Here is a 20,268-nt window from a genome sequence, read left to right on the forward strand (position 1 = left end):
ATATTCCAATCCGCGTGATCGAAGCAGTCCTTGAAGCGTGGATTCAGTATTGGTCGGACGCAGCGTGAACAGACTGAGCGCGGGAGCTTGTTGTTTGAGTTCTGTTGTAGGCAGGATCAACAAAATGGAGTTCGTGGTCAGCTTTTTCCGCAGGGGGGGGGGCGGGCCTTGTAAGCGTCGCGGAAATTAGTGTAGCAATGGTCCAGTGTGGGTCATGTGTTTTTTCGCAGCCCTTGTAAAGCGTCGCGGCAATTAGTGTAGTCAATGTTCAGTGTTTTTCAGCCCTGGTAGCACAATCGATCATGCTGAATAGAATTAGGGAGTTTGTTTTTAGATTAGCCTTGTTAAATCCCCAGCTACGATGATGCAGCCTCAGGGGTGTGTGTTTTCCAGTTTACAAAGAGTCAGATAAAGTTCGTTCAGGGCCATCGATGTGTCTGCTTGGGGGGAATGTATACGGCTGTGATTATGATTGACGAGAATTCCCTTGGTAGATAATGCGGTCGACATTTGATTGTGAGGAGTTCTAGATCAGGTGAACAGAACGACTTGAGTTCTTGGTGTGTTATTATGATGGTCACACCACTTCTCGTTAATCATAAGGCATACCCCCCGCCCCTCTTCTTACGGAAGATGTTTGTTTCTGTCGGCGCGATGCATGGAGAAACCAGCTGGCTGCACCGACTCCGTTAGCGTCCTTGAGTTAGCCATGTTTCCTGAAGCAGAGCACGTTGAATCCCTGATGTCTCTCTGGAATGCTACCCGTGCTCGGATTTCATCAACCTTATTGTCAAGAGACTGGACATTGGCGAGTAGTATGCTAGGGAGTGGAGCGCGATGTGCCCGTCTCCGAAGCCTGACCACGAGACCGCCACGTTTTCCCCTTTTTCGGCGTCGCCCAGGGTCGCCGGCTGGGATCAGATCCATTGTATTGTGTGGAAGGCAAAACACTGGATCCGTTTCGGGAAAGTCATATTCCTGGTAGGAACGATGGTGAGTTGACGTTAATCGATATTCAGTAGTTCCTCCCGACTGTATGTAATGAAACCTAAGATTACTCGGGGTACCGATGTAGAAATAACACGTAAAAAACAAAATACTGCATATTTTCCAAGGAACGCGAAGCGAGGCTGCATCTCTATCGGCGCCGGAAGTAGAGGGGCCTAAAACCTACGGACTAACCCATTTAATGCCCTATAGACCAGTCTCTCTAACCTACGGACTAAACCATTTAATCACTACTCAGACCCAGTCTCTCTAACCTACGGACTAAACCATTCAATCACTACTCAGACTCAGTCTCTCTAACCTATGGACTAAACCATTTAATCAYTACTCAGACTCAGTCTCGCTAACCCACTAGTTTTCCCCCTGACACTACACAGCTGATTCAAATCATCAACTAAATTCCATTCTGACCAGGGATTGAACTCACAACCCTCTGCACCGTAACACAACATACTCATGAAGCACCGTTAATACCACTGACCCAGAAAAGCCAAAGCATTTTCTGGATCTTGGGGTGAYAGTACTTCTAGGTCTCAGAAAAGCACTAGCGATGTGCTTAGCCATTCACTACACCTACATACACTCTCTGGGTAGAGGGACATAGCTCCCCTAGCTGGAGGGAAAAGGATATCTCACCAAAGTCCCTGGTTGCAGGACATGCGGCCGCCTCCTAGCGTCTGCCGAGTCCCCAACAACCTGATGTTCCGTTTGTCAGGGGAAATGGAAAGTGAGCCTGTGACGCGACTTCCGATTTTGGACATTGACAAGGCAACACTCCATCTCAACTCCTCCTCCACATTTACTGATTTGGTTGATCAGTGCTGTTTTTATAGGGGGATCTAGTTTCAGGTGTTTATTTTCCACCTGCTACGTTAGGTTAGCTGCCTTTTGGCGCCAAGAGAGCCTTTCTGGAAGACCGCTTTGGGTTCCCCTCGACTCCCACACTGTGATTGGTCATTGTGAAATACAAACTCCTTTTAGACACAACAGAGAAACTGAAAAAATACATTGTCTTTAATAAAACACCATTAAACACCTTGCAAGATGACGCCGGAGAAGATGGCAGACGTTTTACGTGCCCCCAGCCGATTGTGTTTTTTTGTTTGTTTATTTGAGTTGTTTGTAACTTATTTTTTGACTTATTTTGTACATAATGTTGCTGCTACCGTCTCTTATGACCAAAAATAACTTCTAGACATCAGGACTGCGATTACTCACCACGGACTAGCAGAATCCTCTTTCTCCTTTCACAACTCTGACGAGCCCGACTTGAAGGATACACTGCTTCCTCATGAACAGGCCCCGATCCACGTGATCTGCGTGAAGAGGACATGGAGAAAGAGGGATCAAAGGTCGGGCTGCCTTCTGAGAATTTGTAGGCGATCAAATAAACCCCCACTTCCCTCCATTCTGCTAGCAAACGTGCAATCTTTGGACAATAAAATCGACAAGTTCCGCGGAAGATTAAACTACCAATGGGACATTAAAAACTGTAACATCTTATGCTTCACGGAGTTGTGGCTGAATGACGTCAACATAAACATACAGCTGTCTGGTTATATGATGTACCAGCAGGATTGAACAGCGCCATCTGGTAAGACAAGGGGAGGCGGTCTATGTATTTTTGTAAACAATAGCTGGTGCACGATATCTAAGGAAGTCTCGAGCTACTGCTCACCTGAGGTAGAGTATCTCACACTGCCTACCCGAGAGGGTTTTCATCTGTATTCTTTGTAGCTGTTTAGATACCAACACAGTGAGAGGCTGGCACTAAGACAGCATTGAATGAGCTGTATTCCACCATAAGCAAACAAGAAAACGCTCACCCAGAGGCGGCGCTCCTAGTAGCCGGGGACTTTAATGCAGGGAAACTTAAATCCGTTTAACCAAATTTCTATCAGCATGTTAAATGTGCAACCAGAGGAAAATGAACTCTGGACCACCTATACTCCACACACAGAGACACATACCAAAGCTCTCCCTCGTCCTCCATTTGGTAAATCTGACCATAATTGTAAACTCCTGATTCCTGCTTACAAGCTGCTTACAAGCAAAAATTAAAGCAGGAAGCAGCAGTGACTAGATCAATAAAAAAGTGGTCAGAGGAAGCAGATGCTAAACTACAGGACTGTTTTGCTAGCACAGAAACCCTGCATGATTTTGGGTACCAGCACCCAGGGTACCAACCTCTTGGGTTCAAGCCCCAAATGACCCTATCTGACAAAGTTCATATTCTATCCTGACCATGGCTTGAACTCACACTAGATCAATAAAAAAGTGGTCAGAGGAAGCAGATGCTAAGTTACAGGACTGTTTAGCTAGCACCAGAAACCCTGCATGATTTGGGTACCAAGCACAGACTGGAATATGTTCCGGGATTCCTCCGATGGCATTGAGGAATACACCACATCATTCACCGGCTTCATCAATCGATGTGCATCGATGATGTCGTCCCCACAGTGACAGTATGTACATACCCCAACCAGAAGCCATGGATTGCCGCACTGAGCTAAAGGCTTCAGCTGCCGCTTTCAATGACCGGGACTCTAACCCGGAAGTTTATAAGAAATCCTGCTATGCCCTCGGACGAACCATCAAACAGACAAAGCATCAATACAGGGCTAAGATCGAAGCGTACTACACCAACACTGACTCTCGTTGGATGTGGCAGGGCTTGCAAACCATTACAGACTACAAARGGAAGCACAGCYGAGAACTGCCCAGTGACACRAGCMTACCAGACGAGCTAAACTACTTCTATGCTTGCTTMGAGGCAAATAACACTGAAACGTGCATGAGAGCMCCAGCTGTTCCGGAAGACTGTGTGATTACGCTCTCCGCAGCCGATGTGAGTAGACCTTTAATCAGGTCAACATTCACAAGGCCGCAGACCCAGACGGATTACCAGGATGTGTCCTGCAAACATACGCTGATCAACTGGTAAGTGTCTTCACTGACATTTTCAACCTCTGCCTGTCCGAGTCTGTAATACCAACATGTTTTAAGCAGACCACCATAGTCCCTGTGCCCAAGAACACTAAGGTAACCTTTCTAAACAACTACCGACCCGTAGCACTCACGTCTGTAGCCATGAAGTGMTTTGAAAGGCTGGTCATGGCTCACATCAACACCATCATCCCAGAAACCCTAGACCCACTCCAATTTGCATACCGCCCCAACAKATTCACAGATGATGCAATCTCCATTGCACTCCACACTGCCTTTTCCCACCTGGACAAAAGGAACATCTATGTGAGAATGCTGTTTATTGACTACAGCTCAGCGTTCAACACCATAGTGMCCTCAAAGCTCATCAATAAGCGAAGGACCCTGGGACTAAACACTTCCCTCAACAACTGGATCCTGGACTTCCTGATGAGCTGCCCCCAGGTGGTAAGGGTAGGTAACAACACATCCGCCACGCTGATCCTGAACAAAGGGCCCCTCAGGGGTGCGTGCTCAGTCCCCTCCTGTACTCCCTGTTCCCTAATGACTGCATGGCCAGGCACGACTCTAACACCATCATTAAGTTTGCCGATGACAACAGTGGTAGGCCTGATCACCAACAACGACGAGACAGGATATAGGGAGGAGATCAGAGACCTGGCCTTGTGGTGCCAGGATAACAACCTCTCCCTCAACGTGATCAAGAAAAAGGAGATGATTGTGGACTACAGGAAAAGGAGGACGGAGCACGCCCCCATTCTCATCRAYGGGTGGAGCAGGTTGTGGAGCAGGTTGAGATCAAGTTCCTTGGTGTCCACATCACCAACAAACTAACATGGTCCAAGCGCACCAAGAGAGTTGTGAAGAGGGCACGACAAAACCTATTCCCCCTCAGGAGACTGAAAAGATTTGGCATGGGTCCTCAGATCCTCAAAAGGTTTGACAGCTGCACCATCGAGAGCATCCTGACTGGTTGCATCTCTGCCTGGTATGGCAACTACTCGGCCTCCGACCGCAAGGCACTACAGAGGGTAGTTGGAACGGCCCAGTACATCACTGGGGCCAAGCTTCCTGCCATCCAGGACCTCTATACCAGGCGRTGTCAGAGGAAGGCCCTAAAAATTGTCAAAGACCCAGCCACCCTAGTCATAGACTGTTCTCTCTGCCACCGCACGGAAAACGGTACCGGAGCGCCAAGTCTAGGTCCAAGAGGCTTCTAAACAGCTTCTACCCCCAAGCCATAAGACTCCTGAACATCTAGTCAAATGGCTACCCAGACTATTTGCAGTGCCCCCCCCTCTCACTTGAGTAACTCTACCTATATGTACATACTTCCTCAAATAACTGGTGCCCTCGCACATTGTCTCTGTATCAGTAGCCCCCTGTATATAGTCAGCTATTGTTATTTCACGACTGCTCTTTAATTACTTGTTACTGCTATCTCTCATTCTTATCTGTATTTATTTTAAACTGCATTGTTGGCTTGTTGGCTAGGGGCTCGTAAGTAAGCATTTCACATTTCACTACACCTKTTGTATTCAGCATTTCACATTTCACYRCACYTGTTGTATTCAGCATTTCACATTTCACYACACCTGTTGTATTCAGCATTTCACATTTCACTACACCTGTTGTATTCAACATTTCACATTTCACTACACCTGTTGTATTCAACATTTCACATTTCACTACACCTGTTGTATTCAGCATTTCACATTTCACTACACCTGTTGTATTCAGCATTTCACTACACCTGTTGTATTCAGCCTTTCACTACACCTGTTGTATTCGGCGCATGTGACTAATAACATTTGATTTGATTATTCCCCGATATGGAATTGTACATTTAAGATTCAGGAGCAAATATTACACTGATGGATTTTCAAGCTGCATTTGAACTGCTTTATCAAAAACCTCAATAATAAAAAATAAAAAAATGATGTTCTCGCCAACTCAAATGTTTTTGTCAGTTTATAATATCTCTGCAGTTTACGTTTCGCAGCTCAATGTCAGATTATGCTTGCTACTTTGAAGAATCTCAAATATGTTTTGATTTGTTTAACACTTTTTTTGGTTACTACATGATTCCATAYGTGTTATTCCATAGATTTGATGTATTCACTATTATTCTACAATGTAGAAAATAGTAAAAATAAAGAAAAACCTTTTCATGAGTAGTTGTGTCCAAACTTTTGACTGGTACTATATATATATATATATATATGTGATGGGATGTATAGACATTATGGACAGTATGTGGATAGAATATGTAGTATATCTATAGAATGCGTAGGATAGAATAGTATATGTACAGCATTAGTTGAATAGGATGGCCTTGAATAGAGTACAGTATATACATGAAGTGGGTAAAACAGTATAGTGCAGTGTTTCCCAAACTTGGTCCTCAGGACCCCAGGGTACACGTTTTGGTTTTTGCTTTAACACTACACAGCTGATTCAAATGATCAAAGCTTGATGATGAGTTGATTATTTGAATCAGCCGTGTAGTGCTGGGGCAAAAAACAAAACATGTACCCTTTGGTGTCCCGAGGACCGAGTTTGGGAAACCATGCATAGTGTTACCTGGTCTAATTAGCAAAGTAAAGTTGTTCTAATTAAATCCTTATTGTCATTGGTCAATAAGTGTGGGTGGGGTTGAGGAGATAATTGTTCAATTCTGTCCTTTTCATCCAGCTCAGGGTTGAACAGGGTTGAACTGCATTGTCGGAACTAGAAGCACAAGCATTTCGCTACACTCGCATTAACATCTGCTAACCATGTGTATGTGACAAATAAAATTTGATTTGAACACCATTATTATTTTAGAAAATGAACAWTGTGCTCAATAGCAGTTTGTTGTGTCTTGTATGTACAGGCAGTTGCTTTAGGCCAGGGATGCCCAACCTTATTCCTGTCTTTTAGGTTTTCAGTCCAACCCTAATTTAGCGTATCTGATTCAGCTAGTTAAGGTCTTGTTGAGCAGCTAATTAGTAGAATCAGGTGTGTTTTAAATTAGGGTTGGACTGAAAACTCACAGGACTGTAGATCTCCAGGAAGTGGGTTTGACAGCCATGCTTTAGGCTGTTCTTGTAGACTCTCCTTAGTCCYAGTAAGGGGAGAGTTAGGCTTTGTTTAGAACTGGATAAAGGGTAATCCCTAGTTTTAGCTGCAGCTTTAGACTCAGTCATCTGTCATTTTTGTGAATTTTTTTTCCTGACTGTTGCTGCTATGGACAACTGTGTGAGACAAGCCATGTATCCTGAAATTCAGCATCTCTAATAAATGYAAGTATTGTTTTTGTACAATGATGGGTCCTCATTCTATCACCTCCATTGGCTACTCTCGGTCTGCTTCCTTACAAGTAGTTATTGACTCAACATTTTCARCTTTTTAATCATTTTAATTTGTAAAAACGTCAAAACAAAATTCCCCTTTGACATTGTGGGTTATTGTGTAGATCAGTGGCACAATATCAATTGATCAATCTTTAAATTCGGACTGTAACACAACCAATGTTGGGGRAAAAAAATATTTAAAAAAGTCAAGGAGCGTGAATACTTCCTGAAGGCACTATGTATTAAATGTGAGTGGAGAGAGTTACTTTTATAGCCTTGCGCATGCGCCGTGGGAGCTTGGTATTGAGCTACTAGCTAACATCCTTGAGTCAAAGTCTGATCCCATCAATATTTGCTTGTCCGTAACGTTAGCTGACTGTCCCTGCATCATGTTTCGAGCCGCCGTCCGACTTTCAGTGTCCGGTGCCCGGAGTTTGACACGGCCACAGCTCGGACGTACAGGTATTATTGTGTTATCACCTAATTTCGAAGTTTGGTACATTCATGCGGAAATCACTGTCGGCAGTCGTTATTGGCTGGCTAGCTAACGTTAGCATGTTGTTACTAGCACAATCAGTTGCGGATGGATAACTACAAAATACAAGTTTTCGGTGAACTACAAGTGGTAGACGTGTTAGCTGAGCTATATCACTTTAATCCTTAAAACAAATGTAATGTTTTAAAAGCGCGTAGTAATATTCAAGTGTTTAAAAAAAAATATGTCCTTGCAATGACCGACTACTTGAGGTGAGGCTTAGGCCTGTAACTAGCTAGCAAGTTAACCAGCTAATGCCATAACCATGGCTTGTATGTGTCTAATGCTAGCTAGCGAATTAGCATTGGATAGCAGATGGCTTGCCAGCCATGTCTAACTAGGTAAAGGTTCTCGTTAACTAGCTTACGTTTACATATAGACTGGAATGGGAACTCGAAATGCTAGATTGTGCTTTTAAACCAAGGACTAACATTAGCTAGTACTAACAAGGCAGCAACTCTAGTTAGCATACCAGCTCGGCTAACTAGTAGGTAACTACTGCTCAGAACTGCTGGTTAATAGTGCATGCTGCATAATCCATTAAACCGCTCACTGCTTTGGTGCCTATTGACGATGGTATATTATGGCCAGGGGTATTTTAAGATCCCTGAARCTCGTTCTGAACATGGGCGGCCACCTGTGCTTAATTAGCTAGCATGCTCCAAACACCGGTGTRAAGGCTTCAGTGTGGCTGGTGCCTAGCCGAATTTAGCTAACCGTGTATATGACTCCCTTAAAATACCTTCGGCAATAGTACTGTTTGTCCATTTTRAAATTTGAAGCCAGTATTCACTTCCTCTATAGTCCGATMGGTCAATTTGTTTTTGCAGATATCKTAATTGCACAATTTTACAGCTAAKATGTKTGGTGCAGTATTTYTCAATGAGAAAATGGTCATGAACTAGTAGTCTCTCGTTGAATAACAAAAATACTTTATTGAAGAATCCCTACTGTTGACCAATCACCGATGAAGGGGTGTAGACTTCGGCTCCGTACTTCCGTTTTCCTCAATATCATTTGTGCCCGAACAGCCGAAAAAAACCTTACCGAAGTCCAAAACAAACAAACGATGAAATAAGTACGAACTGTTTCGGCTGGGAAGCATGCAGACGCCTTATGGCGTAACTGGGGAGGAAGTGTCGTTCACTTCAACTGGAGGCACACACAGTTTATGGAATGTGCAAAGCTGCTACAGTAAGTGTTTAAGASTATTTCTCGCTGATATGAAAGGTAAGGGGCATATCAGTATATGGTTTGAAAACCATTTATCAAGTGACGRTTATTGACTTTAAAACGTTAACACAGCGTCGGAATTTTAGTTCACCAACCGTGGTCGACGCAAACCACTGAAACCCCTATTGTTAAATTAAGAAGGGTTTTCTAGAGCGAGGTGCTGCAGTGCACTGCATAGCTCAAGCCATAGCAAATGCCATTACTGGCATAACTTGTTAGCTATATTTTCTCAACCTATATTGGAACATATTTGGTTCTTAGAAAGCATAACTWACTTTGCCTGGCTACCCAGACTCCTTGCTACGGACAAACGCGGACGTTAGTATATTCTCCACAATGAGTTTGGGTACCTCCCTGTCCCTTCACTGAAAGCTCACACATTTGGGGCTGTCGGATTGGTTGGACCAGACCCAGCTCACAGGTGGGTAAAGCAGCGGTAAAAAAATAATAATTGTAATTGGCTTTGATACTCTGATTGGTTAGACGATCCAAATGCTGATTACTTTGTACAACACCCCTCGTCACCACAAATGACWAAAAATKATGGCAGTCTCAGGCTGAAGTATGTAGCGAACGACAGAGCAGCGGAAGAATTTAGTCAGTCGTCGGGCTATAATTTACTGTGCCGTCAAACCTGGCTTCCATTCCCTCACCCTGAATGCCCTGTTGGACTGTGAACAATTTAAGCGGTAGTGGTGCCATGACTGCCATTTAGCTAGGTCATGCAAGTACACTGGCGACAATCCAACGGGACTCCACAACCTTTCCAAGTACTCTGGGGCTGCACTTACACAGCCCTATTCTGATCTTTTTCACTAATTGGTCTTTTCACCAATCAGATCAGCTTGCCGAAAGATCTGATGTGATTGGTCAAAATACCAATTGATGGGGGGGGGGAAATGTCAGTTTTTACTTATTTACATCTACAGCCCTAGTAGATGTAGCCAAATACACGTGATTAGGGATGGCTCTGCTACCCAACCCCTGACCTTATACATCAGGTTAGGGCTGGGTAGGGCCTGTTTTTTCCCCCATCAATAACTAGGGTACGGGCAGGGCTCGATTATCACTAAATGGATCATTTTGAAGCTGAGTGCTCTGCTTGCTGTGCAGTAAAGTCATAACATGGTGTCAGAAGTGCTTCAACCTCATCAAATATAAGACAAATTATTTCACAAAATGTTTGCTTTTTATCGGAGTTTGGAGTAGTTAAATAAATAAATGTTATTTGTCATATGCGCCAAATTACAACCGGTGTAGACCTTACTGTGAAATGCTTACTTACAAGCCCTTAACCAATAATGTAGTTCAAGAAATAGTGTAAAGAAATTATTTACCAAATAAACTAAAGTAACACAATAAAATAACAATAATGAGGCTATATACAGGGGGTACCGAGTTTATGCGCGGGGGTACAGTTAAGTTGAGGTCATTTGTACATGTACAGTGAGGGAAAAAAGTATTTGATCGCATGCTGATTTTGTACGTTTGCCCACTGAAAAAGAAATGATCAGTCTATAATTTTAATGATAGGTTTATTTGAACAGTGAGAGACAGAATAACAAAAAAATCCAGAAAAACACATGTCAAAAATGTTATAAATTGATTTCCATTTTAATGAGGGAAATATGTATTTGACCCCCTCTCAATCAGAAAGATTTCTGGCTCCCAGGTGTATTTTATACAGGTAATGAGCTGAGATTAGGAGCACACTCTTAAAGGGAGTGCTCCTAATCTCAGTTTGTTACCTGTATAAAAGACACCTGTCCACAGAAGCAATCAATAAATCAGATTCCAAACTCTCCACCATGGCCAAGACCAAAGAGCTCTCCAAGGATGTCAGGGACAAGATTGTAGACCTACACAAGGCTGGAATGGGCTACAAGACCATCGCCAAGCAGCTTGGTGAGAAGGTGACAACAGTTGGTGTGATTATTCGCAAATGGAAGAAACACAAAAGAACTGTCAATCTCGCGGAGTTGCAATGATCATGAGAACGGCCTGGGGCTCCATGCAAGATCTCACCTCGTGGAGTTGCAATGATCATGAGAACGGTGAGGAATCAGCCCAGAACTACACAGGAAGATCTTGTCAATGATCTCAAGGCAGCTGGGACCATAGTCACCAAGAAAGCAATTGGTAACACACTACGCCGTGAAGAACTGAAATCCTGCAGCGCCCGCAAGGTCCCCCCTGCTCAAGAAAGCACATATACATGCTGTCTGAAGTTTGACAATGAACATCTGAATGATTCAGAGGACAACTGGGTGAAAGTGTTGTGGTCAGATGAGACCAAAATGGAGCTCTTTGGCATCAACTCAACTCGCCGTGTTTGGAGGAGGAGGAATGCTGCCTATGACCCCAAGAACACCATCCCCACCGTCAAACATGGAGGTGGAAACATTATGCTTTGGGGGGGGTTTTCTGCTAAGGGGACAGGACAACTTCACCGCATCAAAGGGACGATGGACAGGGCCATGTACCGTCAAATATTCGGTGAGAACCTCCTTCCCTCAGCTAGGGTATTGACAATGGGTCGTGGATGGGTATTCCAGCATAACAATGACCCAAAACACACGGCCAAGGCAACAAAGGAGTGGCTCAAGAAGAAGCACATTAAGGTCCTGGAGTGGCCTAGCCAGTCTCCAGACCTTAGTCCCATAGAAAATCTGTGGAGGGAGCTGAAGGTTCGAGTTGCCAAACGTGTGGGACACAATCCCTCCTGAGATGTGTGCAAACCTGGTGGCCAACTACAAGAAACGTCTGACCTCTGTGATTGCCAACAAGGGTTTTGCCACCAAGTACTAAGTCATGTTTTGCAGAGGGGTCAAATACTTATTTCYCTCATTAAAATGCAAATCAATTTATAACATTTTTGACATGTGTTTTTCTGGATTGTTTTGTTGTTATTCTGTCTCTCACTGTTCAAATAAACCTACCATTAAAATTATAGAGTGATCATTTCTTTGTCAGTGGGCAAACGTACAAAATCAGCAGGGGATCAAATACTTTTTTCCCTCACTGTAGGTAGGCGTAAAGTGACTATGCATAGATAATCAACAGCGAGTAGCTGAGCAGCCCAAATGTTGTTGCTATGGATACTCAGCCCCTCCCATGTTTTGAACTGGCATCTGAATATCTGTGCAATGAAAGTGGTCTGTGCGGCCTGACTAGAGTCTGAGGCGATGCTCTAGTCAGACTTAGGCTCTCTATTCCCCAAAGAAAAGGGGCGGGGCTGACCCAAAATCCATGGTTGTATAAGACTGAGGTGCTGATGAATTTGTTTAATAATCCATGTATCTTTTCCTGCAGCTTCCCCTGGCCCAGAGGTGTTACTCCATGGTGGGAAAGCTGAATCGGACGAGGAGTTTATGCCCGCTGGTAACCTATTTTAACAAGGAAGATATTGATGCATGGGAGCTGAGGAAAGGTGAGTGACGAAGGAAATACAATGGTCAGCCCTACGATTATGACGAGAACCATAGTGCACAGTTGCATTGGATTTACTTGGAAGAGAGTATGTAGATGGAGAGAGATTTACAGTTGACTAGATATCAGTAGTTCTCAACTAGGGTTGTGCAGTCATGACATTTTGTCAGCCGGTAACTGTCATGCAAATAACTGCCGGTCTCATGGTAATTAAACCGTTAATTAACAAAGCATGTTAGCATCTTCACGCATAGCCTAACGAGCCACTGATGCGGACCTTTGGAACATCTACAATTGAAAGTCTAATAAATCCAATTCATACTGAACAAAATATAAATGCACCAATATAAAATATTTGTCTTAATTACAGTTCATATAAGGTTCAGTCAATTGAAAAAATGAATTAGGCCCTAATGTATGGATTTCACATAACTGGGCAGGGGCGTAGCCTGGGAGGGATAGGCCCACCCACTGGGGAGCCAGGCTCAGCCAATCAGAGGGAGTTTTTTCCCCACAAAATGGCTTTATTACAGAGCCGATCATACTCAGAAAGGTCTCAAAGAAACGCCGATTGTGGAAAATGTCTATTTCAGAAGAAAGAATACCGTATTTCTCACCATAGACTATTCTCCATTTTAATTTGGTATTTACATAACCTACGAATGTGTTGAATTATCTTCTTTTTTTAATGGTTTTTAGAACATTTTTGCAAATTTATTAACAATATAAAAATGTGTATTACATTTACATAAGTATTCAGACCCTTTACTCAGGACTTTGTTGAAGCAGCGATTACAGCCTGGAGTTTCTTGGGTATAACACTACATGCTTGGCACACCTGTATTTGGAGTTTTTCCCCATTTCTTCTCTGCAGATCCTCTCAAGTTCTGTCAAGATGGATGGGGAGCTTCGCTGCACAGCTGTTTTCAGGTCTCCAGAGATGTTTGATTGGGTTCAAGTCCAGGCTCTGGCTGGGCCACTCAAGGACAGAGACATGTCCCAACCTTCGCCCCAGTCTGAGGTCCTGAGTGCTCTGGAGAAGGTTTTCATCAAGGATCTCTCTGCAACTTGCTCCATTAATCTTTCCCTCGATCCTGCACTAGTCTTCCAGTCGCTGCCGCTGAAAAACATCCCTACAGCATGATGCTGCCACCAACATGCTTCATCGTAGGGATGGTGTCAGGTTTCTTCCAGGCGTGACGCTTGGCATTCAGACCAAAGATTTAATCTTGGTTTCGTCAGACCAGAGAATCTTGTTTCATGATCAGAGTCCTTTAGGTGTCTTTTGGCGAATTCCAAGTGGGCTGTCGTGTCTTTTACTGAGGAGTGGCTTCCGTCTGGCCACTCTAACATAAAGGTCTGATTGGTGGAGTGTTGCAGAGATGGTTGTCCTTCTGGAAGGTTCTCCCATCTCCGCATAGGAACTCTGGAGCTCTGTCAGAGTGACCATTGGGTTCTTGGTCACCTCCCTGACCGAGGCCCTTTTCCCCAGATTGCTCAGTTTGGCCGGGCGGCYAGCTTTAGGAAGAGTCTTGGTGGTTCCAAACTTCCATTTAAGAATTATGGAGGTCAYTGTGTTCTTGGACCTTCAATGCTGCAGAAATGTTGGTACACTTCCCCAGATCTGTGCCTCGACACAATCCTGTCTCGGAGCTCTACGGACAATTCCTTCGACCTCATGGGTTGGTTTATGCTCTTGACATGCACTGTCAACTGTGGGACCTTATATAGACCGGTGTGTGCCTTTCCAAATTGTCTAATCAATTGAATTTACCGCAGGTGGACTCCCAAGTTGTAGAAATATCTCAAGGATGATCAATTGAAACAGGATGCACCTGAGCTCAATTTCAAGTCWCATAGCAAAGGGTCTGAATACTTAAGTAAATTTAAGTATTTCTGTTTAGTTTTTATAAATGGGCAAACATTTCTAAACCTGTTTTCGATTTGTCATTTAGGGGGTATTGTGTGTAGACAGAGGGGGGGGGAAATACATGTAATTTATTTTAGAATAAGGCTGTAACGTAACAATGTGGGTAAAAAGTCAAGGGGTCTGAATACTTTCCGAATACACAGTGCATACATGTCAGCCTACTAATTATACAAATAGGCCCTATTATATTTCAAAATTAAAATCAAATTCGCTAGCTTCTACTGGCTTTATCATGGTTTAAATGATTCCAGTCTGTATAATACAGTACAGTAATACAGTTCACTCAAAGATTAGCCTACTGGAGATRGTTTCATTGATTTACCCAAGAGAACATATAGCTAGCTCCATCTATGGGCTTTAATGTTTTTCACTCGTGYGTAATGTGCAGTAGCCTTTATCATATGTATTGGATAACGCCGCAATCCTTTGGGCTTCCTTGGGCTCATTATTAAATGTATTTTTTTAATATAGTACTCCTAAAATGTATTTCATGTATGGCTCGTTAGGCTCCGGGAGCATCAGGCTTGAATTTTCGATCAAAGTTCTAATCAAATCCAGACATATTTATATACTTTTGAATGACCCTTCCGGTTTTGGCGGGAAATCCTGGGTTACCTGGGAATAAAGTGATTTATTCTCGGGATGGAACATTTTTCTAAAATACAGGTATGCACTTGAATAGAGGACTCTCTTCCTGCAGTTCATTTTCATGCCAGCCAGGTACGCTACTCTTGTCGTGAAGCGACGCGATATTGATATTAATTCATTAATATTAGTTAAGTTGCGAAATAAATAGATGGGCCTAGCCTATAGAACGCTGATGTGATCTTTTTAATATGGCCCATCAACTTTCTCTCTCAGTTGCGTAGCCTATAGAAAAACTGTACAACATGGCTTTTAATAGAAAGTTATTTTAAATCCATGCATCAACCAGCAATGAGGAGCTGGCTCTCACTGAACAGGTGCTCCTATTACGCTCCAACTCAATGCCAGGGCTCTTTTATTTTTTATTTCATTAGCATTTSATGTCAGAGATAAGAGGGACATTAGAGCACTGAGTACCAGGCCATCAGCACGTTTTTGTAGGCTGTGAATGACCATCAGCGACATCCGAGCATTTTGAAGAAGCCTAGTTGCCATGACTCAACGGTCAGATGGTCACCATGCCAGCCCTATGCTCAACCTGTTCTGGTTACTGAACCCCAATCATATTTTCCTCTGCCCTGAGTCTTCCCCAGGGGTAATGGTAGTATGGCAGAAGCAGCGCCCTAGATGAGCAAAAACATTTTTAAAGGAATGATTTGAGTGCACAAATCTATCCTTTTGGAGTCTCACAGACCAAGTGACTTGCCGTCATTAGTTTTGAATAAGCAACTGTTGTTAAAAGTAGACCTCTTCTATCATCCTGTGGTAACTAACCTGCCGTTGTTTGTCCAGGGATGAACACGCTGATTGGATACGACCTGGTGCCTGAGCCTAAGATCCTGGAAGCAGCCCTCCGAGCCTGCCGCAGGTTAGATGACCTGGCTAGTGCCATGCGTATCCTGGAGGCTGTCAAGGTGAGTTGGAGGATGCTCCTCTGAACCTTTAAAATGATAACGATCAGTGCTATAAGAACACGTGTTGAATGGCAATGTTTCAGCATGACCCCTTTGAGTGGCCTAGTCACTAGTCTATCCCCTATTCTGTATTTTTCCTCTGGACATGAGGTATATTACAAACTCCCAATTTTATATATATTTTTTTGTAATCATTCTGCTCAGAAATAAGCAAAACATAAAAGCTGCAGCACCTCTTTTTATATATCATGTTTTGCTACACATCGTCCCTGACATTTTTCTCAAAGCAGTTGGTTTATGTTCTTTCCCCAGGACAAATCTGGCCCCCACAAAAACATCTACCCATACTTAATTCAGGAGCTGCGACCAACACTAGATGAGCTTGGTATCTCTACACCTGAAGAGCTTGGCATGGACTAAGTATAGATCGGTAGGTATCCAATGGACATGCACTGTCTAAGCAATAAGGGCCGAGGGTGTGGTAATAAGGGCCGAGGGGGTGTGGTACCGCAAAGCCCTGAGGTGCCTTATTGCTATTATAAACTGGTTAACAACGTAATTAGAGCAGTAAAAATAAATGTTTTGTCATACAGTCTGATATACCGGCTGTCAGCCAATCAGCATTCGAACCACCCAGTTTATTACAGTCTTTATACCCTGAATGCCAAATGAACCCCTACAGGCCTAGGCCAGGGGTGTCAAACATACAGCCCGATTCAGCCTGTGGAGGGTCTAATCGCCACACGTTTTGTTTGTAATTTTAAATAATATTTGTATTGGGGGGGGGGAAACAAACTCAATATGCTTTAAAATAACTAAAACCGAATTGAAACTGGTGTAGAAATTATAATTATTATTTTTACTGTGTCCAGCTTGCTGATAATCACTGAAATGAAAGCTAGATAGTCAGAGCATAAAACAATCTAAAACCAATGGGTGAAGGAGTATCTTTGGGCAAATTGACAGCAAATAAATATAACCAATTTTCAGTGCGGCCCTTCGGACCTAGTTAAAGACTAAATGAGTGACGCCCCAGGCAGTTGTATAGATCTTAGAGGATTGGATAGGTGATGGCTCCATCTTGTATATTACCCTTAGATAGGCCTAGTGGAAATGCAGCAATATTGCTTACACCTGTTCTCTAACTGAAATCATTTTTCCCTCCCTAGTTTTCTCTGGGCTGCTGTTGTCTCTGGGACTCTCTGGGCTGCTGTTGTCTCTCTGGGACTCTCTGGGAACCTTGTACTTCGTCTTTGCCTCGTATAATGTGTGATTATTTAATTTGGGCCTTTATTAAGTTCTTTTGCTTGTAAAATATTGATGAACCTAATAAAGGAAAAAAAACTTCTATTTTGTTGTTTTTTTGTGTCAAATGTGCTTCTTGGTATCATTTTAGATATGTTTGCATTTCAACATTGCAGGTGATTGTTATTATTTTCTTCCAGTTTTTAAATGTAACTAGGGAAGTCTGTTAAGAACAAATTCTTATTTACAAAGATGGCCTACACCGGCCAAACCCTAACCCGGACGATGCTGGGCCAATTGTCCTCCGCCCTATGTGATTGCCGATTGACTGAACTACAGATTGCCTTGCGTCATAAAGAACTATTAATTATTTGTAGATCAGTCACAATTTAACCAAAATGCCTCACGTCTGCTGGGGCGGCAGGTAGCCAAGTGGTAAGAGCTTTGGGCCAGTAACCGCAAGGTTGCTGGAGCGAATCCCCGAGCTGACAAGGTAAAAATCTGTAATTCTGCCCCTGAACAAGGCAGTTTAACCCACTCTTCCCTGGTAGGCCGTTACTGTAATTGACCGTTGAGGGGGTGGGTGCGGTCTGTCAGGAAGTCTAGGACCCATTTGCAAGGACCAWTCTAGCCATTTCAAAGTAGTCCATTTTCATCATTGTCTGACTGTGCTCAACTCAGGAATCGCCACCCAGTTGACTACTTTAAAATGGTAGAAGCCCTCTGGCAATGTCCATGCCAAAACGCATTATCTGTGATTTTAGTCTCTGACAACAGGCTGATGACAACACTAAGTTAGTTTTTGGGTATGTTGCCAAAAGGTGACCGAGCCATAGAGATGGATAGAGGACTCATTTGTATCGGTGTTGTTATAGCATGGGCAGCCACTCAGTGCATGTATAACCTAACCATTTCAAACATCTATTAAATCAAATAAACCTCAAGTAGCAAATGAGCAATTACATTTTTTTTGTTTACCAAATAAGATGCTCATTGACCTCCATACAAAACTCCTCACTTCTGGGCAGTGTTGTAAAGTACTACTGAAGTAGTTTATGTTTATGTATTTCTACTTTAATATTGATATATTTGGCAACTTTTACTTCACTACATTCCTAAACAAAATAATGTACTTTTACTCCATACATTTTCCGTGACACCCAAAAGTACTCGTTACATTTTAACAGGAAAATGGTCCTATTCTCACACTTATCAAGAGAACATCCCTGGTCATCTCTACTGCATCTGATCTGACGGACTCTAAACACAAATGCTTCTTTTGTAAATTATGTCTGAGTGTTGGCGTGTGCCCTTGGCTATTCGTCAATAAAAATAACATAACAAATGTGTGCTGTCTGGTTTGCTTAATATATAAGGAAGTTGAAATGATTTATACTTTTATCAATTTGTATTTGTAACATGCGCCAAATACAACAGGTGACAACCTTACAGTGAAATGCTTACTTACAAGCCCTTAACCAACAATGCAGATTAAAATAAAAACAAACATTTTAGCAATTCCATTTACTTTTTATACTTAAGTATTTTTAAAACCAAATACTTTTACTCAAGTAGTATTTTACTGCGTGCCTTTTACTTGAGTCATTTTCTATTAAGATATCTTGACTTTTACTCCGGTATGACTACTGAGTACTTTTTCCACCACTGCTTTGGGGTTTATTTTCGTGGATACATTTTGGGCAGAGAAACCGCTCACTTCGCTTCTTCCTCTGTCCATGGTCTCTGAGATCCTCCGTACATCCTGACCTTGAATGATTTGCTTTACAATGTTTTAATTCCTTATATTGCATTCGAGTAGCACTATAGCACCGGAGAACGTATAAGCCTACTACTAAACGAAATACTCTTGCACTGCTCTACCGTGACTATAGCAACTGGTGATGCAGTCCGTCATGTTATAGTATGTCTATGCCACCAGGGAGCAGAATCGAGTCCTGACTTTGATAAGTACTGTAACAGATTTTTATATGCGGTTTTGACTAGAGTATAGTTTGTCAGAATTTACCATAATGCACTTTTTTATAGCCGGTTAGGATAATTAAGTTAACGTTAGGAAAAGCGTTTATCTAAAATGCACCAAAGAAAATCCACGTTCGACTTCAATTTGACAAACTATATTCTGTATAAACCATGACCTTTATATGCGCTCATCACGCTGAAGCGCATGGATGGCCTCCATTATAAAATGGGGGAGACTACATCAACATGGCCAAAGAACAGATCTAGATATGGATTGTAGGCATATACACAATTATTCAAAGGGTTATTGCATAAACATGGTATGGTTATAGTTTGATGGTATAGAAATATGCAATGCAAAGACATTGATAACCGCTGTCTGGTCTCTGCACCAGTGTAAAATGTGATCGTACTTCCTAGCATTGTTTTTAAAGAAATGACTGTCTAGCCAGTGGGCCCAGATGATTGGTGTTTCTTCTGATGATATACACAAGGAAGTAAGTAGCACGTTAGATGAGCGGGGCAACAGTATGTTGATGGTTGTAGATTAGTCTGTTGGCATGGAAATAACTGAATTAGCAGGGAGCTAATGTGACCATTACAATTACAGCATGCTAAGCTAACTCGCTCTTACAGCAATAACATACAAAAAGCACACCTCAGGACGCCCCCAACACCTAACAGGTACCATACATATAAACATCAGGACATGTACATAGTGAATTCATACACATTGTAAATATGAGAATATAATACAGTATTTCAGAACGTGACCGACTGCATGCATGTCAATATCAGACGGGGAAGAATTTATGTTCGCGATCTCCCCTAATCTGCAAGCATGACCAATGGCATAACACCTTTTTGATAYGTAAATCCAACCAACCAATAGGAATACATAAACATTGAATACATATTTCTGCAGAGTCAAGTGGGAACGCAACTAACCCTGCTACACGTGCAAAATACGTTGATCACCCATAGATACATGTATTGTTGTTGGTTAGTTGGATATAAACTATGCTATGAAAAACAGCTTCACATAGCAGGCTACAGTTGCGTCATTTA

General features: G+C 42.7%; 1 protein-coding gene across 2 annotated transcripts; it reads left to right on the top strand.

Annotated features, from left to right (window-relative positions):
* Nucleotides 1–7,581: 7,581 nt before the first annotated feature.
* Nucleotides 7,582–18,565, top strand: LOC111972027 (cytochrome c oxidase subunit 5A, mitochondrial). 2 transcript variants are annotated; one of them, XM_070446091.1, is made up of 5 exons: nucleotides 7,582–7,759; nucleotides 12,370–12,487; nucleotides 15,854–15,975; nucleotides 16,288–16,405; nucleotides 17,145–18,565. In XM_070446091.1, the coding sequence occupies exons 1-4, from the start codon at nucleotides 7,679–7,681 to the stop codon at nucleotides 16,393–16,395; spliced, it is 429 nt and encodes a 142-aa protein (XP_070302192.1). In that variant the 5' UTR covers nucleotides 7,582–7,678; the 3' UTR covers nucleotides 16,396–16,405; nucleotides 17,145–18,565. The 2 variants fall into 2 exon arrangements, 1 of the variants encoding a protein (XP_070302192.1); XR_011480727.1 differs by lacking the exon at nucleotides 7,582–7,759 and having other exon boundaries at nucleotides 12,337–12,487; nucleotides 17,145–17,359; nucleotides 17,421–18,565.
* The last annotated feature ends 1,703 nt before the right edge of the window (nucleotides 18,566–20,268 follow it).

This window comes from Salvelinus sp. IW2-2015, linkage group LG13 (assembly GCF_002910315.2).
Source record: "Salvelinus sp. IW2-2015 linkage group LG13, ASM291031v2, whole genome shotgun sequence".
NCBI lineage: Eukaryota > Metazoa > Chordata > Actinopteri > Salmoniformes > Salmonidae > Salvelinus > Salvelinus sp. IW2-2015.

Coding starts and splice junctions, on each gene's coding strand:
- LOC111972027 (XM_070446091.1), top strand. CDS start 7,679: ATGTTTCGAGCCGCCGTCCGACTTTCAGTGTCCGGTGCCCGGAGTTTG. Junction 7,760..12,369: donor TCGGACGTACAGGTATTATT/GTGTTATCACCT, acceptor CTTTTCCTGCAG/CTTCCCCTGGCCCAGAGGTG. Junction 12,488..15,853: donor TGCATGGGAGCTGAGGAAAG/GTGAGTGACGAA, acceptor TTGTTTGTCCAG/GGATGAACACGCTGATTGGA.